At 36.8% G+C, this 27,685-nt stretch overlaps 1 protein-coding gene across 1 annotated transcript; it reads left to right on the top strand.

Annotated features, from left to right (window-relative positions):
* Positions 1 to 6,046: 6,046 nt before the first annotated feature.
* On the top strand, positions 6,047 to 26,691 carry tmf1 (TATA element modulatory factor 1). The gene is made up of 18 exons (XM_057846971.1): positions 6,047 to 6,182; positions 6,278 to 6,615; positions 6,692 to 8,046; positions 8,123 to 8,226; positions 11,114 to 11,240; positions 11,377 to 11,482; positions 12,676 to 12,818; positions 15,809 to 15,975; positions 17,581 to 17,737; positions 19,454 to 19,546; positions 19,636 to 19,792; positions 20,231 to 20,423; positions 21,843 to 21,912; positions 21,991 to 22,083; positions 22,169 to 22,273; positions 25,042 to 25,200; positions 25,338 to 25,463; positions 25,550 to 26,691. The coding sequence occupies exons 2-18, from the start codon at positions 6,480 to 6,482 to the stop codon at positions 25,688 to 25,690; spliced, it is 3,432 nt and encodes a 1,143-aa protein (XP_057702954.1). The 5' UTR covers positions 6,047 to 6,182; positions 6,278 to 6,479; the 3' UTR covers positions 25,691 to 26,691.
* Positions 26,692 to 27,685: the final 994 nt, after the last annotated feature.

Raw genomic sequence — 27,685 nt, 5'->3', positions numbered from 1 at the left:
ATATGTGAGCACAAAAAAAGAAATGTTATATTTTATCTACTGCATGCTTGTGTGTTACGGATGAACGCTTGTCTAATTCTGCTTCCTAATGGTATTAACACTTGTGACACTTCACATCAAACCATAGACTTCATAATGATATTAACGGGACACGGGGCATGGGGCTGATTAATAGGGGGCCTGCATTGTCAAAGCTGACCGAGTGGAATCACAGACAAACAGCTTTTTTTGTTGAATATTGTTGCGAATAAATGCTTAAATCCCTGAATTCTTTATAGATATGGACGTAAAACAGTCTTGATTCTTGGTTAAAAGCCAAAAAAACATGCAGTTACCATTTATTTTACATAATATGTTGAAGTACAATGCTAGTCTGTCAGTCAATGTGGCAGCCGCCATATGTGAACAGCTCTTTTCCGGTGAAAATTCTTGTGAATAAATGCTTAAATCACTGAATTCATTATAGATATGGATGTAAGACAGTCTCGATTCTTGGTTCAAAGCAAAAAAAAAAAAAAACGTGCAGTTAACATTTATTTTACTTATATATGTTGAAATACGATGCTAGTCTTTTAGTCAATGTGGCGGCCGCCTGATGTAAACAGAGCTTTTCCTGTGAAAATTTTTTTGAATAAATTTTTAAATCCCTGAATTCTTCATAGATATGGACGTAAAACAGTCTTGATTCTTGGTTAAAAGCCAAAAAACTGTGCAGTTAGCATTTATTTTAAGTAAATATGTTGAAGTACGATGCTAGTCAGTCAGTCAATGTGGCAGCCGCCATATGTAAACAGAGCTTTTCCGGTGAAAATTCTTGTGAATAAATGCTTAAATCACTGAATTCTTTATAGATATGAATGTAAAACAGTCTCGATTCTTGGTTAAAAGCAAAAAAAGCTGTGCAGTTAGCATTTAATTTACGTAAATATGTTGAAATAGGATGCTAGTCTGTCAGTCAATGTGGCAGCCGCCATATGTAAACAGAGCTTTTCTGGTGAAAATTCTTGTGAATAAAGGCTTAAATAACTGAATTCTTTATAGATATGGATGTAAGACAGTCTCGATTCTTGGTTCAATGCAAAAAAAAAACCAAAAAAACGTGCAGTTAGCATTTATTTTAAGAATATATATGTTGAAATACGATGCTAGTCTGTTAGTCAATGTGGCGGCCGCCTTATGTAAACAGAGCTTTTCCTGTGAAAATTCTTTTAAATACATTTTTAAATCCCTGAATTCTTTATAGATATGGACGTAAAATAGTCTTGATTCTTGGTTAAAAGCCAAAAAACTGTGCAGTTAGCATTTATTTTAAGCAAATATGTTGAAGTACGATGCTAGTCTGTCAGTCAATGTGGCAGCGGCCATATGTAAACAGAGCTTTTCCGGTGAAAGTTCTTGTGAATAAATGCTTAAATCACTGAATTCTTTATAGATATTAATGTAAAACAGTCTCGATTCTTGGTTAAAAGCAAAAAAAGCTGTGCAGTTAGCATTTATTTTACGTAAATATGTTGAAGTACGATGCTCGTCTGTCAGTCAATGTTGCAGCCGCCATATGTAAACAGAGCTTTTCCGGTGAAAATTATTGTGAATAAATGCTTAAATAACTGAATTCTTTATAGAAATGGATGTAAAACAGTCTCTATTCTTGGTTAAAAGCAAAAAAAGCCGTGCAGTTTGCATTTATTTTACGTAAATATGTTTAAGAATGATACTAGTCTGCAAGACAATGTGGCGGCAGCCTTACAACAAAGAGTTTTTTACGTTGAAAATTCTTGTGAAAAAACAAAAAATATAAGGAATGACCTTGACTCCTCAAACACATCACTCCTTAGACAGACAATCCTTCCTGTTTGTATGCGGGACAGCATTTGTATTTTTTCAACATAAATCCGGCGTTGGATCGCTGCATGTATCGCTGCGACCAACTGCGAGTAACTGAAGCGGATTGTGGTATGGCCCCCTACTTGAAGGCGTGGCGCAGTGAAGAACGAACCTGACCGGTCAATATCATTATGAAGTTTATGATCAGACTATGTCATAAACAGTCTTTATAAAAGGGACAATTGCACACTGATACACCCATTTGTCAGCAGCCAAGTAAAGTCTTGATTATAAAGTATAAACACTTGCCGCCAGCGCACACACTCATTCAACTGGAGTTTATATTTAAATATTAAATAATCCAGTCCAATCCAATCCAGCCAGCCATGTATTTTTGCAGAGGCAAGTTTAAGAAACCAGCTAAAAAAGCTTGGAAAAGGACATTCCAAGAAAGCGTAAGAAACAAACTAAAAAGGCTTGGAAAAGGACATTCCAGGGAAAATGGGCTTGCAAATACATATATAAAACAAAAATAATATTCCTATCTCTCACAGGAGACGACCTTTATCTCAACACTCTTCATTGAACACAACGCAGAAAATACTGTATAGGCTACCATTTGCAGACACCACTGACAGTCATGGTTGCCCAACTTCCCATCATGCATTTGGGCGGAACAGTTAAGTCGCTACAGTATCATTTTGTGAAAGCACAACAAAAATAATATTACTATCTCTCAAAAAAATGCAAAAAGAACTGGCATTCCCAATAAAAAATAGCTATGCAAAATATACATAAAACTTACTCAGACTTTGCCTTGACTAGATCTCTAATTAATTTAAAACTCTACATTGACAACTTATGGTGTATTTCAATCACTACCTTATCTAGTTAAAGACACTGTGGAAGAACGGTAGGGAGCCCATGTGACGTCCCGCTCGACGACGTCAACAATAGTGAGCTATTAGTTTATTTTTTCATTGATTATTTTTACAAAATTTATTAAAACGAAAACATTAAGAGGGGTTTTAATATAAAATTACTATAACTTGTACTCAAATTTACCTTTTAAGAACTACAAGTCTTTCTATCCGTGGATCCCTTTAACAAAAAGAATGTTGATAATGTTAATGCCAATCTTGTGGATTTAATGTTATAGTAAACAAATACAGTACTGATGTACAGTTAGTTTATTGTTGAATGTTTATGTCCGTCTTGTGTCTTATCTTTCCATTCCAACAAGAATTTACAGAAAAATATGGCATATTTTAGAGATGGTTTGAATTGCGATTAATTACGATTAATTAATTTTTAAGCTGTGATTAACTCAATTAAAATGTTTAATCGTTCGACAGCCCTAATATATATATTGCAAATGTAGTCCTTCTTATACAGTATTGTTTTTACTGCCAACAGAGAAGGACTTACAGATCCTGACTGTACACCACTGCATTTATTTCACATTTCCCTAAAACATTTGAGAATCCAGACAGAATGAAAAATTATGTTTGCGTACCCATTAAAATGCATGGAGGAAGTTCCTCTTAGGTTCATTAATCATTGTGGAATGAGAAATTAAACACAAAGGTTCATTAACTCAATGCCGACGCAGTAAATCACATACTAGTGGGAGCTATCTTCCTTGCTAAAGCCATTAAGCTTAATCACAGGTTCTCAATTTAATGTCTTCCATTCACACTAAATGCCTCATGTAATCCTGCACTCTGATGGCAGCCCAGTGCAGTCTATCAACATTTATTGGGGCTTTTTCTTATTTTAAACAGCTGTTGCGTCTTATTGTTTGGTACAAGTAAATACAGCAGTAATTTAAAGTTTATTGATGTTATCGCAATTAGTTTGGACGAGTTGACATTTTAATTTATTCACTATGACGTTTCAAATAACCACAATGGATTTTTGTACTACGCTATAATCCTTCAGACTCTTAAATAATTGTTAAGGTATACCAGGTATATAGGTATTAAGATTGGTAGAATATTAAAAATAATTACTGGACTAACTAAAACTAATTTTAAACTGCAAAACGTGGCGAACATTAACGTTTTTGCATTGACGTGTGAAAGCAAACATATAGATGCTGCCTCCTGTTGGCGATTTTATGCAAACACTGCTGTCAAGTGCTTTTTTTTTTTTTTTTTTAACAAAATGACAGACAGAAGAACAAACAACAATACAAGTAAAAAAAAATAGAACAACAACCAACAATACAAACAAACAAAAAATAAAACAAACACAAATATGCCAGGGGGTATAAACAGTCCAAACATTGCACATCAGAGAAGAGAAGAAAAAAACAACGAGTAAATCTGTAAGGAATTATTCACAAAAAAAAGTTTTAAATCCACACAAATATAAAGTTTTTTTCTGCTTTCAGATTCTTTGACTTTTTTTTTTTTAACATATGTATGTAACACACTGTTTCATTATAAAAGTGAGTAAAAGATGGTAACATCTTGCTAAATTTACATTTGTGGAGGTAGAATTTCGATTAAAAAATGAGTAGATAAATAATAAAAATATTTTCGCCTTTGAGTTTTTTTATAAAAACAAAAAATGACATTTTCCCATTTGAGTTTGAACTCCACATGTACATTCCTGGCGATGAACTTGCAAAATTCTTTCCCAAACTTATTGGAAAAAGAGCAGGTCCAAAAAAGGTGCTGAACCGTCTCTGGATGACTCCCACAGAACGCACAGTTTGTCTGTCCTGCTTGAATTTTTTCATGTAGTGTTTTGTAGGGTAGTATCTATGGATGATTTTGAAAGAGACTTCTTTGACCATATTAGTCAGTAGAAACATGTTGGGCATCGTCCATACCTTAGACCAAATGATATCTCCAACAAACTGATTCCAAAAAGATTTAACATACGGTGTGGATCTAAGTTCATTCTGAAATAGAGATCGGGCAGATCTATTCAAACTTTTGTTATGTAGCAAACATTGTTGCCATTAAAAAGTTGAGACACAAAGAAGATTTTTTTCTGCATCCAATTGTCCAAGAATAAAGGTTTGTTTTCATGAAGAATTGTTCTGTTATTCCAGATTATGTGTGTATGTGGTGAAAAGTTATGTTTGTAGATCATGGACCATGCTAATAAGACTTGTTTGTGAAACAGAGAGACAATCCTGACAATTTGTCAACATCATAGTTACAACTCAGAATAAAGTTCAGGCCACCTTTCTTAGAAAAAAAAAAAAAAAAATGAGGGATGAAATTCCAAATTGAAAGTGGATTTTTAAGGAAGTGTTTGGCCCAATTAACTTTGAAGGTGCAGTTCAAACTACAAAAATCTATGGCATTCAGATGATCATATGTGTTCATCAGTAAATTTTTTCAATATAGTGAGTTCGGTTCTTCCAATTGAAGTCAAATAGTATTCGGTTACACGTTTTAGAATCACTGGAAGAGAATAAGAAGAATAAATCAGCCTGGACAATCCTTCTGCGTTAGAGAATAGGTTCCGTACGTACTCTTAATGATAAATTTCTTTGAAGCCACTCGTTTAATTTGGTTTGGGATTTTTTTAATGATCGGGCTAAAATTAGAAGAAAGTCTCAGCTTGGAATGCTTCGAAATGAAGATACCCGAATAACGAATACTGAATAATGCACTTCTTTTAAATGCTGTCAAGTGCTGGCCCAAACTGTTGCTGACCCCCTTCGTCACAACGTTATCCAGCATTCACTTTTCACAGTGAAGAATATTTTTGACTTCTTTTTTGTTTATTTTTTTTTAAATTTATTTTTTATTTTTATTTTTTTAATGTTTTGTATTGAGCCATTAATGCACAAATTATGTTATTATTAAAAAAAAAAAAAAATACCCATTCAGGGCACTCATTTAACTCATTGTCTGCCATTAACAGCGCTAGTTAGTGGCGCTGAAAGACGAGCATTCATGGCTATTGCTCACAGTTAAAATGAAATGGACGTTTGTCGCCGACAGTAGGATGCAATGAGTTAAATACTATTAAATAAATAAATTAATTAAAAAAAAAAAAAAAAAAAAAAAAAAAAAAAACTACTTTAGAGTGTTACTTGGGGCCGCAACCAGTGGGCATTTCTGTTAGATATTTAAAAAAAAATCCATAATGAAATAACTCATATTAGGATTGTTTGAAAAATAACCAAGTTTAGACCACCACAAGAGGCAAACAAAGGTACAAGTAGTTTAAAAAAAATGGTTTGCCGAAACCTGCAAAAGAGTCAGACGAGACAGTATGACGTCACGCTGCTACGTGTACCGGAAGTAGTGGCATCGCTAATGCAACAAGCTTACCAGTTGTCAGCGTCCCAAACAAACGTAAATGATATTACGATCGCTTTGATGACTATGGTAAGAGTTTTGTCAGGTACTGTTTTTGTAATATTGGTGTTCGGAATACCGTCTATCCTTATCGCAAGATATGAATAACGTTGTTCCTTTACTAGCTTTAGCTAACTAGCTTGGCTGTAGCTGTCAACAAAGCGATTCTGACTGATACTTCTTGGAATAAGGAAGAGTTGTCACGTAAGGTCCTCGGTCAAAGCAAAAAATTACAGCACAAGATGAATTGGCTTCGCTGTGGTAGTTGATTTATTTTCAATATCTACGTAACTTGGTGCTAGCTTAATTGTTAGCTGTGTAGGCAAGATGAGTTGGTTCAACGCATCTCATCTGTCCACTTTTGCCAAACAAGCATTAACAACAGCTCAGAAATCAATCGATCGTGTTTTGGACATAAAAGAAGAGGGCCAATGGAGTGACCTGACTGTGTTGCCGTATGAAGGTAGGTTAACAACATTAACTTCTTAAGGATAATGTCTCTAATATGGTGTCTAAACGCCTTGTTTTTTTCTTGTCAGATGTAACATTACCTGAAAAGTTGTCATTAAGTGGAGGATGGGGGATGACCCAGTGGGAAGCACCACCTGAAGAAAAGACTTTAACTCCACCTCCCTCTGAGGCCATCACTACACCTGTCACCCGCACTGTTGTGGATGAATCTGAAAACTTTTTTAGTGCCTTCCTGCCACCCGGAGATGTGCAATGTGTCACCTCATCCCAGGTAGTGTCTGTACCTCCTGCTAAATCTCAGAGACAGCCTCAGGAAACCAAGAATAACAGCAAAAATGTTATGTTGATGAAGAAAGTAGAGACCCAAAAGACCACGTCTGCTGATTCGTCTCACGATTGTCAGACAGTTGTTGATGGCCAACTAGTGGAGCTTGAATCCTTGGACCAGGAAGCTATTCTTCTCCAACCAGTTTCTCCCATTGAAAATTGTGGTGACATTTCCTGCAGCTCAGACGACACAAGGACCAATACAAGCAGAGTGCAACAAAACTCTGTCACTGAAGTTTCTGCTGACTGTAACATAGAGTGGTCACAGATTCAATTGGAATATCCGGTTGGCAAAAATCCCTCAGATTCTTCTGAATCTTGTACATCTTCGAAATGTAAAAAGACTGATCCACCAGCGTCTCAATCTTCCAAGGATGTACAGTTAGAGCAAAAAGACTCAAAGCCAGAAGACCGTCAGAGTGACACCCCCTCCCCTCCGGTTAGTGCCTTCTCTTCAGGAACATCTACTACTAGTGACATTGAAGTACTGGACCATGAGAGTGTCTTGAGTGAGAGCTCAGCCAGCTCTAGACAAGAGACAGGAGAGGGAAAAGCTGGCCTTCATTTGATGCATGGCTCGTTCCAACTTCTTTCCACTTCAGCGTGTGGAGATTTCCCTCGCCTGGAAGACTACCCAAAACTCACAGAGAGTTGCGGTTCATCTTCAGATGCATTTGAGCGCATTGATTCATTCAGTGTACAGTCGCTGGATAGTCGGAGTGTCAGTGAGATTAACTCGGATGACGAGATCCCTGGCAGTCGGACACTTGCTTCCGTGACTTCGGGTGCTGCCCCTCAAACAGATGTTTCATCAGATGTTTGTGAGAAGCAGGAATGTGAATTGGTGGAAAGGACACATGAGGTAAAAGAGAAGACTGAAGAGTGTTTCACTGCACCTGTGAGGGAGCAGTCCGTGGACGAGATGGAGGAGAGTGGACGGAGTGTGACGCCTGTGAATTGTGAACAACCGGAACATTTGGTGGAGCAGGAACACGAACTGGAGGCAAATGTTGCACAGTCTGATTCAGAGTTTATTTCGCCAAACACAGAGGAAAGTAAAGGTGATTCTACAGTCAAGATTCTTGAACTGCAGAAGGTAACAAATTCTATTATAGAGAAATATTTTTTTGGATTAAAAATATTGGCTGAAACGCAAATTTGTGTGGTTGTAGGTCATTATTGAGCTGACTGGCCGCCTTGAAAAGAGAGAATCTCAGCTGCTGGCAGTCAGCAAGGACAAGGCTGGACTGGAGGAACAGTGTGACAATCTTAGAGAGTGAGTATAGGGTGTATTGACATTTGAAACTGTAATTAATGTGGCTCAGGAACCTCTCAAATTGATATTAGAGTTGTTTTGACATAATCCAATTGTAGCGTTGAATGCATCAACCCCCCCCCCCCTCAAAAAAACCACACAAAAAACCCAAAGTACCTGTTATGAAAAATAATTTTCAAAGGGCAGTGGTTCTTAACGTGGGTTCGATCGAACCCCAGGGGTCTGGTGAGTCAGTCTAAGGCACAGGTGTCAAACCGATTCCAGAAAGGGCCAAGTGGGTGCAGGTTTGCTTTCCAACCAATGAAGAGGACACCTTTTCACCAATTAGATCTTTTACATGTGTAATCAGTAAGGGTGTAACGGTACATGTATTTGTATTGAACCGTTTCGGTTCGGGGTCCTCGGTTCAGAACGGAGGCGTACCGAACGAGTTTCTAACGTAATGTAACCCTTACTTTTTGAGGCTGTGAGTCCATCGGGTTACAGTTTCTTTGTGTAGATTATATTTACTCCGTCTTCTATACTATAAAGAGGACCAACACGGTAGGACAGTATAAAAAATGTCAACGGCGCGACAACATGGCCGCAGTGAAACGCGGGCGCTAAAGTCAATTAGCCAATGCACACCAGTCGCAGTGCGGCCGTGTGTCAGAAGCGGCTCAACGCGACGCACAAGAAAAGAACGGCAGAGTTTATTATTTGACGCGAGACGCGGCCCTCCTGCGTCAATACATACTACTAGCTAGCATCGGGCAGACCGGAAGTCACTCGTGTAAAAAAACGGTGGATCCGGTCGATTTTCAAACTAATATGCAAACGTAACTCACTTTTTGAGTCCATCAGATCGGTGTGGTAGATCGGGGCACAGTTGACGTGTCTTTGTTGATTTACTGCTGTCTTCTCTGCTATAATAATAACCAACACGGCCCCGCGTTCAATACAAAACCCTCCGACCACAACAAAACAAGTAGGAACTAATATTCACATAAGAACTAAAGTTATCCAACATAAAATATAATATATCAACGAATACTATATTACATTTGTAAAATATAAACACATAATAAAATAAATAATTTATTTAAATAAAATAAATTGAAATGAGCTAGAACACCTGTAATTAAATAATAAAATCCTGCTTACACATTTAAATTTATTAATTTCTGTGTGGCGCTTTGAGAAAATCCACCAATAAAGCTTTTGAAAACCGTTCATAAGAAAAAAAATGATTCATTGAGGCATTTCATTTGTAAAATACATGTTAAAATCTTTGTCATTGGGATTGCTTTTCTCTTTAGCACCGGACTTTTTTCTTCTTTCTTTCAGAGACAAAGCTGACCAATACGCGGGGTCTTAAAGGAAAATTGTTGTTGGATTATTATCTTTAAATACCTGCTAGTTTTTGAGCAGAATTCTAGCTTTGTATAGGCTAATGTTCCTATTGTTGAAAGCACAAAAGTGTGTAATAAACAGCTTGCACAATTATATTTTGCATTTTGTTTTCTTACTGTACCGAAAATGAACTGAACCGTGACCTCAAAACCGAGGTACGTACCGAATCGAGATTTTTGTGTACCGTTACACCCCTAGTAATCAGTTAAACTTTGTCAGGTGCTGCTTGTTTCAGCAGGAAGTTAATTGGTTAAACTCTCTGTGCGGTATCGTTTGGAACAAAATCCAGCACCCACTTGGCCCTTTCTGGAATCGTTTTGACACCTGTGGTCTAAGGGGTTCGGTGAAGGTTAAGACACGCAGGACTGTATTTTTGGATGCTAAAACCAAGGAAAAGTGGCGTTATAGACCAGGTTTTGGACTGGTTAGTCCCCACTTTACAGTGCATTGAGTTTCCATAAAAACATGAAGGGGGAAAAAAAAACATTTGCGTCACATTTTACGCCATGAAAATACTGAGAGGCAAGGATGTGATAGAATGAGAATGTTGACATGAAAACAAAAATAGAAACATTGTGAAATGAATCAAGTTTAATTTCATTTTCCAATGTGAAAAACAAACCAAAAAGTAAAATTATTTGTTGTAAATTCACACTGTTTATTGGATTTGTGAGAAGATTCAGTTTTTTTGTTTGTTTCTCTTTTAACAAAGTGACTACAAATTTGGTGATCAATTTGTGCAGGGTTTTTCATTAAATCTGATATCATTTGAGATGTAAACATGACTAACTGCACGGTCAAGGTTAATGCAACCAAGCAGGTTTAATGTTAAACAATATAAGAGATTTTCCTCCACATTTGAATAAAAAAATTCTAAGATGTGCATTGGGCCAGTCTTTGTTTAGTGGTCTGATGATGCTGCACGCATAAAGATAAAAACATACATTTTGGCCTGTTTAAAAACATGCTGTCTAAGTGAGAACAAATTTGAATTGAAATCCTCTTGGGTTTTACCTAGCTATCTTAGATATATCGATTTTAAATTTGAAAAAAAGATTTTTCTAATTCCTAAGGGTTTGGTTAATGCACATGTGAAACTCATGTGGCTCGATGCCTTAAGCAATGTTAAGAACCACTGCTGTAGACCAAGGGTGCTCAAATTTTTTTTTTGCTCCAGATCTACATTTCAAGTTTTATCAATCCAGTGATAGGATGGATGATAGGTTTATGTCATTCCCCCCCCCCCAATAAGATCTAACTTTATTTGTATAGCATCGTATTGCGCCTACAAAAGTCAGCAGCAATATTGCACAAAAAAAAAAAAAAAAAAAGCTTTTTTGGCCTTTTTGTTTTTTCTGCCACGATATACCAACACTAGTGTTGCGATCGACTGGTTGGTCGCGATCGATGTAATGAGCACCCTTGCTGTAGACTGTAGTCAACATGCACTGTATTATGATAGACGTTTATACTACTATATGTGTTTCCCCTGCAGTGAAATTATAGCTCTAAAAGAGGAGAGCTCCACAGTTCAATCCTTAAAGGATGAATTTACACAGCGCATAGCGGACACTGAAAGGAAAGCTCAGCTGGCTTGTAAAGAGAGAGATATAGCCAAAAAGGTAATTTTGATTTTAGTTAACTTTATCTAATGTCTTAAGATGATACATTGTAGTTCCGCCTACTAAAATTTATTTTGAAACTAACAATCTCCAGAAGATCCCAAGGGTTTGCTTCAAGGTTTGCATATCTTCACAGGAAATTAAAGGCCTTCGAGAAGAACTATCTCTAAGACTCAATTCCAGAGATACAATGGAGCTCATCAAAGAGAAGGAAGAACAGATCAGAGGCCTGCTTGAAGAAGGTACGACTCAGTAAAGAGTTGGGAAAAAAAAAGTTAGGTTCTAATGCCAAAGATCTGAGTTGGCCAAAAGGTCACCAGTTGTAGTTTACAAAACACGTGTGACTGTGTTGTTCGGGATACTGTTTAGTTAATGTATTTACATTAGTTGGAAATTATTTTTTTTCTCCTTCCATCAAACAAAACTGCACTAAGATGATAGCTTGAAGGTGTTCATCTCTCAATTTTTCTGAGACTGACCCTTGGCTCCTTGAAAAGGATAAGTGATACGGTAAATGGACACATAAAAATTTTGTGGCACGAAGTGGTTTTAAATGTTTTAGAAAGTAGGCGCTATTACAACTGAAGATCATATGCATTTTGCCTTTTTGTACCACTGTATTCTTCAGCTGCTGTTATATGACATAAAAATAAGGTCAGCTGGTTACTTGAATAAGCAAAAAGACTCAGTCTCTTTTAATTAAAAAAAAATTTTTTTTTTTTACTCGTGAGGATAAGTGGCTTGGAAAATGAATGAATGAAATTTTATAACAGAGTTTGTCACTAACTGCATTAGTTTGACTGTTATTAATGTTGATGCTGGCTTGTCATTGGGATCTTAATCTAATTAGCCCAGCAAGAAAGTTTGGGAACACAAGCTTCTCTTTTTTTCCCAGTGTGTCTTCAAGAATTTACTGCTTGAGCTTTTTCCAATGTCGGACAAGGGCGCAGCAGCTCATCGCCAGGGTCCAAAACATAATGAAGGTTTTTTAACTTCTTTCTATATCACTTAACCTGTGGGTAATTGTTGAGCTGCAGCGCATCTTAACCGACTTAAAATGAGAAGCGCCAGGCGATGGCATTATCTGTATAATCAAACAACCAATCATAATTAACCTAACTTGCGTGTTTGTTGTGATGTAGGGAGAAGAAACTAACACAAGCACAGGGAGAACATGTAAGCTACACCTGAAAGGCCTAACCTCAGAACTGAGCCACACATGCTAGCCACTAGACTGAATAAGAATTCAGGGAATATAAAATGGATAGAAAAACAAAAAAGAATGCCAGTCAAGGCCTTCAATGCAGCAACTCAAAACCCACTTCTTTCTTGATGCATCTTATATTAGAAAAATATGGTCAGAACATTATGGACATTTTGAGTAAAATAGTCCTCAGGTGTCATAAAGTGTTTACTTGTCTACTTTGATTTCAAGGTGAAAAGTTGTCCAAACAACAGCTTCAGCATAGTAATATCATCAAAAAGCTGCGTGTGAAGGAGAAGGACAGTGACACAAGACTCGCCAAGCAGCAGAAGAAAATCAAGGAGCTGGAGGATGAGCTTGGACACCTACAGCAGGTTGGAGTTTGTGAACTGTTAGAAACATTTCACCATATGAGATTCAACAAAGCCAATTGTAAACATGGGAGACATTTGTACGAAAAGGAAAAAGCATAAACCCTATCTGTAAAACACATGGAAGGGCAAGATATAAGGGCTAACAAGGCCGCTTAACCATGTTCCAAGCAGCCAAAACTCTATATAGAAAGGCAATTAAATCAAATTGTCCACCGATTGGGAGAAGCAAACACACAAAGTGTGTATGGGCTTGACTCTCAGTCGAATAGTACTTCTCTATTAACATTTTTGCTCATAGGTGGAGTTTGACTTTTGGGGAAGGGGGGCCACAACATGTTGATGACCCCGAAACGCAGTGTCAGCAATAAAATTAACTTACAAGAAAATTTATAATAAGTTGAAAATGAGCGTTTTTTTTTGTTTGTTTCCCATCATTCTTGAGGGGAATTCTAAATCAGGCTGCTGGCAGGACAGCTATACTTTTCACCAAGATCATCATCCATTGAATATGGTACGCCCGCCGGTGTCCTGCCAATTTAGTTACCTCAGTCAAAAATTGTATCCCCTGGGCGGAGCCATATGGCGGTAGATTTGTCTTTATTATTCGATCTCAAAAAAAAAAAAAAAAGGTCGCTTCAATCGAAATGTATATAGTTTCAATTTAAAAAAAAAAGTCACTTCAACAAAAACACAGTGTTTGAATGCAAAAATAAATTTGAAATTCAAAAAAATGCGTTTGAAAGCTATTTTTATATGATTTTTTTTTTTTTTTTTTTGTATTGAATGAAGCAACTTTTTTGATTGAAGTAATGTTGTTTTGTGTTTGGGCCACATTTTGGCTCGGACATTTGTGTCATTATCAGTGTTGGGAGTAACGCCGTTATAAATAACGCCGTTACGTAACGGCGTTATTTTTTCAGTAACGGGGTAATCTAACTAATTACTTTTTCCGCCGTTACAACGCCGTTACCGTTACTGACGGTCAAAAGCGCTGCGTTACTTACTCTGAATAAATTGAAGAAACTACCAGCCGTGTCGAGTCGACTCTCTGCTCTGTTGATTTGTCATCCAAGACTTGGGGTGCGTTCAGGTTCGAGAACAGCGCACGTACTTCTGACTCCAAGCTGTTTGTTCCTGCTCATTCAATTAGACAATGCTTTCCAAAGTTTGGTAACATTTCTGTGTTTGCTACACCTGATGCTAGCCACGTTCCCATCTCCCACTGTCAGCCAGCAATAATTCTGCTTCCATCTTGAGGACGGCAGACGCTTTGAAGGTGACGTGAATTGTCGGGAAACGACCCTACCTGAATGCCCCTCGAGAGATGCGATGGAAGTGATTGTGATTGGCTGAGGGTTAGAGTCATGTGTCGTGATAAGCCAATCAGAGCCGGTGATTTCACAAGCAAACCGGAACAGCGGGTGCGGCAAACACACACACGCAAATCAGATGCACAGGGTCGGGATGGCTGAGCATTCAGAAGAAAAATTGTCCTTTAAGAGGTGGAGATATAGACACTATTTCAAGTTTGTCGAAATTAAAGGAAAGAACCTGTATGTAATGTGTAATTTATGTCCTGGGGCAAAGCTTTTGTCGACATCTGTGGTAAGCAATTCAAATCTGCTGAAGCACCTAACAAGTTAACTACCTGTCTGTTCTTTATTCCACTGACTCGAATACTGCTCAGAAAATTTCAAATTCTTTGGCATACAACAAGTTCTTTTTAAAGTAACGGAAATAGTTACTTTCCCTGGTAACTAGTTACTTTTACTATAGAGTAATTCAGTTACTAACTCACTTTTTGGAAGAAGTAGTGAGTAATGTAACTAATTACTTTTTTAAAGTAACGTGCCCAACACTGGTCATTATTAATCAAAATATAGTTGCTTCATACAAAAAAAAAAAAAAATTCAAAAGAAAAATCACTTCAATCAAAAAAGACTTATTTTTTCATTAAAAAAGAAAAGTTTTCTTTGATTTTAGCAATCTTTTTTGTTTGGGCCATATTATGGGTATGACATTTGTGTCTAAATCATTCAATCCCCCAAAAAGTTGCTTTAATCATAAAAAAAAATATTTTCAATCAAAGAAAAAAAACATTTGTAAAAAATTAAATTGCCTTCCCTGTTTTTTTTTTTTTTTTGAAAATGATATGAAAAGCAAATGATCGTCTAAGGTGCTAGTCACATGATCTGTTCGAAAAATAATTATGACCCATTATAAAGATATCTTATTTTGTTCATTTCATTTATTTTTGTTGTTTTCTTGCTTTACAACTTATATATACAGTGGGGAGAACAAGTATTTGATACACAGTCAATGGGAAAACCCATTGGCAGTGTATCAAATACTTGTTCTCCCCACTGTGTGTGTGTGTGTGTATATATATATATATATATATATATATATATATATGTATATAGATATAGTCAGTTACATGCCGTGACACTCTTCGGCCAGCAGGGGGGCCTGGCCTCCCTCAAAACTCTGCTTATGTTTTTGCTGCCATCTTGTAATATCTTAGTTTCAAGGTACTATATTGAAGTGAAACACATTAAAATGTTTGAACTAAAGGTGTGACGAAGTAGGATTACTTTTCTATGGCTTTGCTGCCATCTGATGGCATTTTAGGACATTTTAAAAGGTCCAGAATGTGACTGATTTTTAAGCAAATAACAGATGCTTTTCACTTTCTGTTCCTCTTTCTGTTGCAACTGAGGAGAGGATCTACACTTCTGCAGACTGAACAACACAATATTCTCGATAATTCAAATTATAGCAAAACGAAATACTGTAAAATAGACACAATTAAGATCTTATGTCATCTGTAGTATGTTCTATTCCTAAATGGAAAAACGTGTTACTCATTTTTGGTCCTTTAACTTTTGACTTGGATGCCGTCGTCAAAATTAAAGTAAATTACCTTTAGAAACCCATGCAATCTGTTTTGGGGATTAAAGTACCATTTTTGTTTTATGCATGTTATTTAGGTATTGGAGGGGAAGGAAGAAGTTGAAAAACAGCACAGAGACAACATCAAGAAACTGAACACAGCTGTGGAGTGTCATGAGAAGGAACAGAGCAGACTGCAGACGAGCTCTGAGGAGCTGCTTGAGAAGAATAGAAGTCTCCAGGCAGCACTTGATAACTCCTACAAGTAAACACCACCAACTTACTCGATACTCCTAATATTACGGCAAAGGGAATTTATGTGAACCCTTAAAAATCAAATTCCCGCATAAATTGATCATGAAAGGGAGTGTGATCTTTATCTAAAATAAGTCTGCCCGATCCTACTAATAATACAGCAGAGGGAATTTATGTGAACCCTTAAAAATCAAATTTTTGCATCAGTGTTTTTTTTTTTTTGTTTTTTTGTTTTTTTTGGCAGGCCTTTTAATTTTTGGTGTAGTCTTAGTTTTTGGACGAAAGAACTTATTAGTCTACTTGTAGTTTTAGTCGACGAAATCTTATACAAATATCTTCCGGTTTTAGTTGACAAATACTCTAAATATTTTTGTCCGTAAAATTCCAAAGTTTTGGTCAAAAAAAAAAAGGTTTCCAACAATTTCGACTCAACATAGACAGATGAGCTCATATTGTAGCATCTACAAGGATAACCCCGACTTGGTGATGACAATAACCACTCAGCAGGAAAAGCAGTACATCATTTTCAATTAAACCCACCTGGAACGAATGAACTGTATGTAAAAAAAAAAAAACGTTGTCTGAGTGTTTAACAATGGGAAGTCTGGGATTTTTTTTTCTATTCACCTCTAGCCAAGCAATCATTATTTCTCACTAATTGCTCATTTACCAAACAAAATAGCTGAAGTGGACTATTAGCTAAATGCCATTTCGCCAACTGGCGCTCCTCTACATTGACCAGAAAAGCCAAGTGGCTCTGCTTTAGACTGGACAGTGTTGACGCTCGCCATTATGAAGCTAATGTTAATCCAAATGCTATGCTAACGCTAGGAGTTACATGTAGTGTCTGATTATCACTCAGCACGGACCTTTAAAGGCTAAAGCAGCATTGTACATTCTCTCTTACTAAGATAAGAAAACAAATCTTAACGTCTTTCCAAACAAGCAAGATGGAGTGCAGCATAGCTTTAGACACATCCTAAACTCCGACGAGGAGAATGAGCGAGAGGCACAACACATCTCACATGAGTGACACGACCCGACCCAAACACTGCTACGATGCAAGCTGGCGTACTCCACGTACAAAATGAAAATGTCACACACTGTGAACATTTGACAGAAACGATATTGCATTTTCATCTCTGTCATCTCGTCAGATGACAACTGACATTTGTCTTGTTATGTTCTAGTCTCCCAAGTGACGTTTTTAGCTCGAAATTGTTCGTCGACGAAATATTTTCGTTATCGGCATTGTTGACGAAAACAACTCTGTTCTGAATAAATTGGTAATTAAAGCTAGTGGGATCTTTATCAAAAATAGGTGCGTATTATATACCTCACACAATTATTTTGTGTGGAAAAAGTGAGTCAATCCTTAGATTTAATATCTGGTTGACCAAACTTTGGCAGGAATAACCTCAAACCTTTCCTGCAGTTGCAGATCTTGCACAACAATCGGCAGACATTTTTGACAATTTCTTTTTACAAAACGATTGCAGTTCAACAACATTCATGGACAAATAGCTAATCTGTTAAGGTTAGGTTTTGTTCAAGCTGTACAAAAGCTGATTATAATTATACCTGTTAGTTAAATTGTAATTTTTTTTTGTTTTAGGGAAATAGCAGAGCTTCATAAAGCTAATGCAAGCAGAGCTAGTGAGGTTGAAGCAGCAGCTCTCAGTAGGGAGATACAGGTCAAGGAGTTGCAAACCTCGGCCCTCGAGAAGGCCCAGGAGGAGGCCAGGATGCAGCAGGAGGCTCTTGTCAACCAGGTGACACAGACTTGTGCTGGAAATATTTGACAAATGCATTAGGTTCTTACCAGTAAATATTTTCTTTATAATTAAGAGTAACGTGAAAATTTTGTTTATGCTGTCACGCTCTCATGTTACAACTGCAGCGTATATTATGGTTTGCCGTTTTCTGATTTGGTCCTTTTCTTGATAATACTACACTCTAAGCAAGGGTGTAGGTTTGGTCTGAACATTGGTAGGGACGGTAGAACTGCATAACCTGCATGTACACTTTTTGCTGGGGACGGGACACTAATAAGACCAAATAGATTGGGTGAACGGGGGTCAGGATTACATTTTTCACAAATATGAACCAAATGATAGGTTAAATGATTAATGCAAAATAAATCTGTAGTGGTTTATACTAACTTTCAAGTGTATTGTATTGGTCAGGTAAAACACCATTCGATTCAAACCTTTGTTTTCAAAAACTACTAAAGAAACATTTTGAAAACCAGAATAAATGTCTGGATTTTATTAGCAAATTTAATTGACAATATTTGAACATAAATTATATTAACATACTTACATACTTTTTACCTCGAGTATGATTAATGTATGATGATCTGAATAAATGTCTGCATTGGCTGCAAATAAAAATATTTTTAAAATAAATAATGTAGAAAAAAAAACATTTTAAATAAATGCAAGTCATCAGCCAATCAAACGTGCTTTTGAGGGGAACAGCACAGGGCACATTCAGCAAGTAAATCTTAACATAATGAAAATAATCCACTCAATATTTTGAGTGGATAGATTCTGTGGGTCAATTCTATCCATACGGCATTTGGGAAGACAAAATTACCTGAACTCATTACTATATGCAAATAAGGTTGCTAAAAAGTTGTAGGGGACTAACTGAGCATCCTAAAAAGTTGGTAGTGTTATGTCCCTACGGTCCCTATGCAAACCTACGCCCTTGAATCTAAGATTACTAAGGGCTACATTCACACCACAGGTCGTTTCTGATTTCTTTGCCCACACGTGACACAAATCCTAATTCATGCAATATGAACCCGACTCCAATTCAGATTTTTTTCAAATCAGGCCTAGGCATCTTTCATATGTGGCTATAAATCTGATATGTATCCGATGCATCTGCGCTATGATGCATACTCATCCAATCTATATATAATTAACAAGTGAAATGTGTCACCACTGTTTAACAAACAGACGCGAACGAGCAAGGGCAGACAAAGGTACAAAAAATACCTTTTGATTACTCAAAATATCAGATTAAAATTGCCCATTACCACACTAGAAAAATTGACTGCATAGTGAAACGTGAAAAATACATCTCCCTCGCAATAAAAGGTTCTCGGTACAAATGTCACTATAAATATCTGTATGGTATATGCACTCTTTTTGTACCCATATTTTCTTTGCCAATACTTCAACCATAAGGACTAAAGCAGGATCTTGTTTCAAATCTTGCTGTGGACAAGAAAATGCATGTAGTTTTTGGCTTCATCTATTCCGTAGTATTGTTTTCGTGTACACTTTAGTAAGTTCCCTGAACTGGTCAACCTTAGTTTAGCGGTCCAACACTGATTGTGTCTCTGTATGTACATCTCTTTCCTTGTGTGGTGTGTCACAATAATATACTACAGAGTGAACAGGTAAAACATCCCTTGAGGGATTGAAATGGGGATGAAATGGGAATGCACTTTTAGTAAGGCTTAATGTGGTATACAGGTGGCTGACCTGAGAATGGCACTTCAGAGGGCAGAGCAACAGCAGGCACGGAAAGAAGATTATTTGAGGGAGGAGATCAGTGATTTGCAGCAGGTAATAATGTACAAATGAACAAGTTGTGTCATTCTAATACTATACGTTAGTTTTCTTTATACCATACTTGTTCTTAACTTCTTCCTTAGAGGCTCCAAGAGGCCGGGTCAAGGAACCAGGAGCTCAGTCAAAGTATTACTTCAGCAACGAGGCCTTTGTTGCGTCAAATTGAGAGCCTGCAGGCTTCACTGGGTGGACAAACGGCATCATGGGAAAAATTAGAGAAGAGCATGTCTGATAGGCTTGGTAAGAATTTCATGTTTTTACGAAATTTGTAGAAAAATTAAAAGTATGCCCAGGTCTGTTAATTGTGGAGAAGCACAGTACCAGCTTGATGATTTTTTTCTATCAGCAAGTTTGTGGTTTTCGTCTTTTGCTATAGTTTTATTTTAGTCCCCGTATTATTTCGCTTTCTGCTTGCCCTGTGATTAATTTATACTTACCTACGCAGAATGTAGTGTCTATCTGCCAAAGATGGATAAGTCGATGGATATTGATTGATGAGAGGATATGTTAATATACTTCAAGGAACTTTAATAGTTAATTTAGTAGTTTCAGGGTACTCTTTTTTTTTTTTTTTTTTTTTTTTTTTTTTTAAACAACGGGTGTGTTATTTTGTGAAGAAAACTGATTAAACCTATCAATAGGACCTCTTATTCTGCGTCTCATCTCTTCTGCTTACAGTTGAAGCCCAGGCACAACTAGCTGTTGCAGTTGAGAAGGAACGTGCCGCAACAGAAGAAATGTTCTCCATTAAGTGCCAGCTGGCCTCGCTTGAGTCCCAGAATTCCTTGCTTCGCCAGGAAAAGGTCAGACTCATGACACTTGTGGAGACTGAGAAGAGTAGAAGAGAAAAACTGGAAGATGAAAGCAGCAGGTAATAAAGTACCAATTTAAAACATGTTAACCTATTTGGTTCATATTATAGTTACACATTATCAGACTACCTTTTTTTTTAAATTTTTTTTTTTAACTTGGTTGGTGTTAGGCATGTGCCGGTATGATATTCTGACGGTATGATAACCTTAAGACAAAATATCACCGTTTCACGGTATCACAGCATTGCAATACAGCTCTAAAATGTGTTACTTAGAGATATCTGGGTTTAAAAAATATATACATTTTTTCCATTGAACAGAATTTTTATTTTTCAAAACATAATAGCAAATTGGAACATCAGTATAATGTTAAGTTAGAATATATTTAAAAAAAAAAAAAAAAAAGAAATATTTTAAATAAAATTAAAATAAATGCAGTCCTTTAGGTGAGCCTAAACCCACAGCCACAGCTCAACAATATTACCAGCAGAACAAAAATAATTGAATTATTTTTCATAAAAAGCATGGTTACGTTATACACACACTCTTTATCAACATAGACAGTTGCCAGAGAGAAAAAAAACACCACGTTTTATGCCACCGCTAGACACACTAAACACGCTGCAGTTAACTTTTGTAGCTGGTGGGAAACGTTCATGACAATGTTACTAACCTTTAATTTTGTATAAATGCGAAATCATATTGGAGGTATTGCCTCCTTGGCAGCCACCCTCCGCAAACATGTTTTACATGTCGGTCGGCCCGCCTCCACGCCGCGGCTGTATGTAACTTTTCTGTAGCCAAAATATTCCCATACCAGCGATTTCGTTTTCTTCGATGGGGTAAAAAGATTGGGAGTTTCACCTCCACTAGCCATCGTGTAGCACAGCTAACTCACTGACACCGAGCAACAACAGGTGGGGGAGGGCCTTACGGCTGGAAGTGAGCGATTTCTCCATGCATTTTTTGGGACATAAAAATAGATAATACCTTAGGGACAGTATGACAGAATATTTTTGCAGTTTTGACACCTTGACGTTTTCATACCACGGTATACCTTGAAACCGGTAATCAGCACATGTCTAGTTGGTCTCTTGGTATAGGAGCACAAGCTTTTAAATATTTGTCTCAATATTAAGATGTTTCATGGAGGTTCATGGCATTTGGTAATGTGATACTACTTTGTAAATTCACTTTGCTAGAAATGAACGAGTATGAAATTAAGCATGATAAACCTAAATAAAACTTATTTGGTGAGAGTTGTTATTGGATTATTGCAATGCTATGCAGAGATAAAGACAATGTTGTGTCAAAGTAGAACATTATCTTCCTTTTAGTGAAGGAAGAAAGAATAATGTATACAAATGTTACCTCTCCTAAAACTAGACCGTAGATATAAAGTATACATTTCATTTACTAATAAATATTTCTCAAGTTTATATTCTACTGACTGTCTTGAGTGACATATTTGATTGTAGGGAGCATATTGAGTTGGCAAATCTGCAAGGAGAGCACAGTCGCATGCTTGAAGAAGCAAAGAAAGAAAAGGTATAATTTTACTCCTATGTGTTTTTTTTTTGTCCTCTACAAGATGTCTTCTTATAATGTCTCCTTTCTCCACTACAGCTCCTGCTCTCTAATCAACTAGAGATGGAGAAAATGAAGGTGGAACAGGAGAAGAAAAAATGTTACTTGGCACAAGAGGCACTCAAAGAAAAGGTATGGGGGAAGATATGGAAGAAGGATTTTGTCCATTGTGGTCCCTTATGTTCTTTAATAGTGTTCTGTTTTTTTTCTGTTGAAGAGTATAACCCATGATCCCCCAGCTTCTTCCACACCTTCACTGTCCCGCTCTAGTTCCATCAATGGGGTTGACAATGCTGGTTTGCACTCATCTATATTCTCACAGGTACACATTAGTTACAAAAATAATAGTGAAGAGAAAGTTGCTTGTCTCATTCTTATATGGTCTAACCCTAGTTCAAAAAAATTTTAAATTCCTTATTCAACTGAATGGTGAAAAGTCTTAAAAATTTAAGTTAAAATTTCCAATGATATCTTTTTGCATCAAAGTCCAAGTTGCTTGATTTTGAGTATCTGCCAGTACTTGGATGTGAGCTGAAATCTCGGAATGCATCAGAAAGAAAACATTAAAATATTCTATTATGAATATACAATTTTAGTTTAATGTCAGAAAATAACTGGCCAAACATCATGAAGTGCAGTAACAACTTTTCTTCTTAAATAAAATACACTTCACAATTGAGTTTTTTTTTTTTTCTCAAATCGGGGGTCAAGAATCATGATACGAATCCAATAGTGAATTTTTGCATTGTTATAGCCCTATTTTTATTTTATTTTTTTTACTGAAGCAGCAACATTTCATGACAGATTGAAAATGACCTATTTGTTTGCACCTTAAGCAAAAAAAAAAGAGAGAAAAAGGAAGCGGTTTATCAAATGATTCAATCTATTAGAAGGCATAATCAAGCGGTGTACCACAACTGTAACAACATTCGTATTCAATGCTTGAAGTGGAGTTAAAGTGCTCTTACTTAAATGTCGCACATTGTGACACACTGATTTAATGAGGCACTGAAGTCAGTTTCTAAAGTTTTTAAGTGTTTCATGCATAAAATAGTCAAAGTGCAGGGTGCCCTTGTCGAAATGTGACATCTGTGTTTTTATTTGATTGCAATAGCTGTCATAAGTTAGCGTAACTTCTGCACGATGGAGAACACCTAACTACAAGTCGCCCAACCCAAATTTAACAAAACTTTAGAAAAAGTCCGTATATCCGCCACCCCTGACTATAAGTCGCACGTGTCTGTCTTAATGAGATATTTATATAGATATATGTTAAACAGAAACACATGATTAACCAAAAATATATTCATCAATAAAATTAACATCAACACGCTGAGTGCACCCTGTAGAGGGAGCCACATAACACTTTTGTTCCCACTCATGTTCTATGAGGCCGTCTGAAACCCCAAAACAGAAAAAAACATCAACAAAAAAACAAGTCAGTACATTTACATTAGTTCCACAATTTAAATACTCGTATCGTTACGGGGTTAACAAACAAGCAGTTTTTTGCTTTATAAATAAATTTGATTTGATTTTGAATCCCATCATATATACCGTTTGTACTGCAATACGATACAAAATCAAACGTCATCGTCATATGATATTGTTTAGCCACAACTGGATTCATTACCTCATCACTATTCATCCTTCACACAGCCGCTGGAAACAGAAAAATCGTTCAATCCAACTGCAGGTGACCGGAAGATCAGGATTTTACGACACTGTGCGCTGGTCCTCATGGGAAATACAACCATATTTGTCCAACTGCGCCGCTAAAATCAACCAAAACTGAAAGCTTCCTGATGTTGCTTTAACTGTAGTCTACAATTGTACTGTTTTAAGTACATAAAACTTGTCAGTTTTTAATAACAGTATAAAATATAAAAAGAATTTCTCAGTACACAAATCAGACAAAAGTCCTTTTAATTCAAATAAAAGAGTGCTGCTGAATGACTTTTTTTTTTCTTGTGGGCAAAGCGCTGATATAAATTGTATCAATGACTCATTTATTTTCTTTAAACAAACTAAATAAAATCCAACAAGGAGGCCGCAGACAGTTTTCTTTATCAAAAAGTTGTTCATAAATACAATCCAATTTCAAAGCACACTCTCTTGTAACAATTTACAGTTTGAATGAAAGTTTGTGTTGAAAGGAGACTCTAAGCTTTATATGAACTCATGAACTCAAGTTTTAATATGCGTCTCCAAAACACAATACAAAAGGACACCTAAGACACTGATTAGCATAATCGCTATTTAGCTTAGCGCTCTGTGCTAAGTAGTAACGTCTCCTCAACAAGAATACAAACAATACAATTGGCTTATTTACTCATCTCTGACAGGAGCACACTGGATCTAACAACACCAAAGACAATCTAACTCTTGACACTTTGTAATAATATTGATTCAGCAACCCAGCCTGAGTGTAGCAGTGAACTCTCTCTCTCTCTTGCTCTAATAACTGGTGGGCACACAGCCTCACATTGCTCACAAACAAAGACCCAAATTAGACCGCTCATAGCTGTCGGCAAATATCGATTATCAAATTTGTTGGCAACAAATTTATTAATTGATTTGATCGATTAGTTGTTGAGGCCTTACCAAAAAGTTACTTCAATAATAAAACTAACCTATTCCATTTGACAATATCTTAGTACATCTGGGTTACTCTCTTGCTTTATGATTATTATTATTTTTTTTTTGTTGCCTTTATGTGTCCGTGTACATTATGAGGGGGTACATACTTTTGAGGCTAGTTCTATCTTTTTTTTTGGCTGGTTATGGCATCCTGCCCCCCCCCCCCCCCCCCCACCACCACACACACACACACAATTTAAAATTTTAAACTGCAACTTTCCTTATCATATGTTGTAGTACCGATATGTTTCTATTTTAACTGTTTAACTAACCGTAATTATATAACTGTGGAATAAAATATAGATTGGCTGCGCTTTCTTATGTTATTGCGTCAGAATGCGACAGATTTCGACTGCTAGTGTATATTTAAAAACATGTAAAATTGTCTCTTGCTTGCTATGTTTTGGTTGCATGGTCAGCATAATACCTTTTCCCCCACCCTCTTCAAAGGATGACTCTTCAGACCATAATATGGGAAGTGGGAACATGTCCATGTCAATGAGTGGAACCAACTTGTATGAAGCCGCTCGCCTGTCTGGTGGCTCCAGCATCATAGAGAATATGCAGTCCCAACTCAAACTGAGGGAAGGAGAGATCTCACAGTTACAGGTAGCAATTAACACACATAATTAATGATCATCATCATCATAGTTAATCATTTTAAGTGCATCACTAAATAGACATGAGGAATTACTGCCAGACCTCATTTCTTTCCCCCTTAAACGTATCTTTTTTTGTGTCATTAGCTTGAGATTTCTAGTCTGGAAAGGAGTCGTTCTGTGATGGCAGAGGAGTTGGTACGACTCACTAATCAAAATGACAAGATGGAGGAGCAGGTTACAGAGATCCCCAAGTTGAGAACTGAACTCAAGGTTTGGACTGCCTAAATCAACGTCAAAGACAAACATACGGCATATGTTTTAGGGATTTTCATGGTTCTGTCTTAATTATTTTTCAGGATCTGCAGCAGAGGCACAACACCATCTTGCAAATGTATGGAGAAAAAGCTGAAGAGGCAGAGGAGCTAAAGTTGGACCTTGAAGATGTCAAGAGCATGTTTAAAACCCAAATTGATGAACTGCTGAAGAACCAGAAATAAATCTTTTGTACTTTGATTGTATGTGGGATATTCACAATTGAGAGAAAAATCCACTATATTATAATTTTATTTTATTTAATAATGCAATATTCAAGCTGATATGTCAGTAAAATTGTGTAATGCACAGGGTGATTAAAAAAAGAATGCGCCAAAATCATCATGTGATACGTCAAAAACAAAAACACATGACACAATTCTAGTTTAGACACGTATTGCTCATAACTCAAGTTTTAGTATGTATTACAAGTACTTAATGTGGTGACCCTGCAGCACGAACAACATCAAGCAGACGTGAGAATTCCTCCTAAACGCGCTTCAGCATCCACAGTGTTGATTGCAGTGTTTCATGGCTCTTTCGTGCACTCTGTATTACTGGAAGTGATATCGCGTGATGATTTTGGTGCATTATTTTCTAATCACCTTGTACTATGTGTAGAACCAAATCATTAAGATACACAGACTGTACAGATGATGAGTAAGAAAAAGAATGAACAAGATGATTGAGCTTCCAGGAATAGCAGAGGGATCAGAGAACAGTGCAATCGTTTCAAACACTTACATCGGCAACCGTATCTGAAACACCCAGATTTTATCCCAGTAACTATTTGTAATTTAGTTCTCTCAGTTAACTACTTGATACCATTTCAGGGAAATATTTCGTGAACAACATTTAGAGAGACCTGATGCTTCTCTCACCATTTTAGGAAGTTATAACAGTTCATTGGCCAGCACCTCAGACACTTTAATATGTATTGTTTAACCCCCACACCCCTTTTAATTTTGTTAATCATATTTTACTTCTCGTGATTGATTACATATTTGCAATTGTATTGACATGGTGAAGGATTTTACACTGCAAATGTTTTATGAAATTATATTAATATTGCTTTACAGCATAGACATAATTATCTGTTGCTGAAATCTAAAAGTGGAATTCTAACTGTACAGATGCATATGAATAAACATTTGTGTGGTAGGGGGAAAAATCATTCTTGTCAATTTACACACTAACTTCACATCAGAACTACTAGCCATGAAAGTTTAGTAAGCCTGACTGAGCATGTGCACTTTTTAAAGGTATAGGCAGGGGTAAAAGTGGGCCAGAACGGTATGGAACGCCGTTCCGGTAAGAGATTCAGCAATGGAACGGTGCTTTGATGCCGAAAATATGACCGCAACTGTGAAAACCCCATGTTAGAAACAACCTGCCTGGTGGCCACACAGACATCCAGGAGCAAAACAATCTACCAACATCAAACTTACATACACAAGTGTTAACAACAAGCATAATAAAATGCTTGTGTAGCGTCATCTATTTCCACCGATATTTATTTCACGGACGGGACAGAGCTCTCTGGTGCTGCAGCAGTTATCGAGTCTGACGAGATTAAGTAGGAGGAGTCGCTTCGATATGCACATGGACTCGGTTGTCCGTTCAATAGCGTACCGCACGCAACACGTCACTATTGCTCATTAATATTCATGACGTTAGCAATTGTTGCTAGGCGAGTCAAGCTCGCGTTTCTCCCGAATGCTAAATACATGTAAATACTATAGTTTACGCTCAAGATGTTTACTGAGCTAAACGTACCAATTTTGTCTGAAAATGATGTCCCTGTTGCGAAAGTCCCTGGTAAAGATGTGGAAGAACATACAAATGTTCAGTTATGTCAAGGGCTGAAAAAGATGGGAAAAAGAGCCGACATGATCCAGAGGTAGCTTTTTTATCGACACCTTTTTTTTGTGTGTGCATTGCCCAACGTCACTGACAATGACATTCTCCTGTTTGAGCAATCTATCCTTTACCACTATATGCCCTGTCTTTCTTATATATTATATCCTCTGGTTATCTTACGTCTCTGACCTTTCTTGGGGGTAATTTACATTGCTATTTTTGTGTAGCGATCGCAAATGGTACTCACTGACAGCCAACGAACACTTAGTTTTTTTCATTTATAACAAATCTTGATTCTATAATTTATTTAAACTTCCCCC

The sequence above is a fragment of the Corythoichthys intestinalis genome, chromosome 9 (assembly GCF_030265065.1).
Source record: "Corythoichthys intestinalis isolate RoL2023-P3 chromosome 9, ASM3026506v1, whole genome shotgun sequence".
In the NCBI taxonomy this organism is placed as follows: domain Eukaryota; kingdom Metazoa; phylum Chordata; class Actinopteri; order Syngnathiformes; family Syngnathidae; genus Corythoichthys; species Corythoichthys intestinalis.
This window is presented reverse-complemented; position numbering and strand designations above follow the sequence as displayed.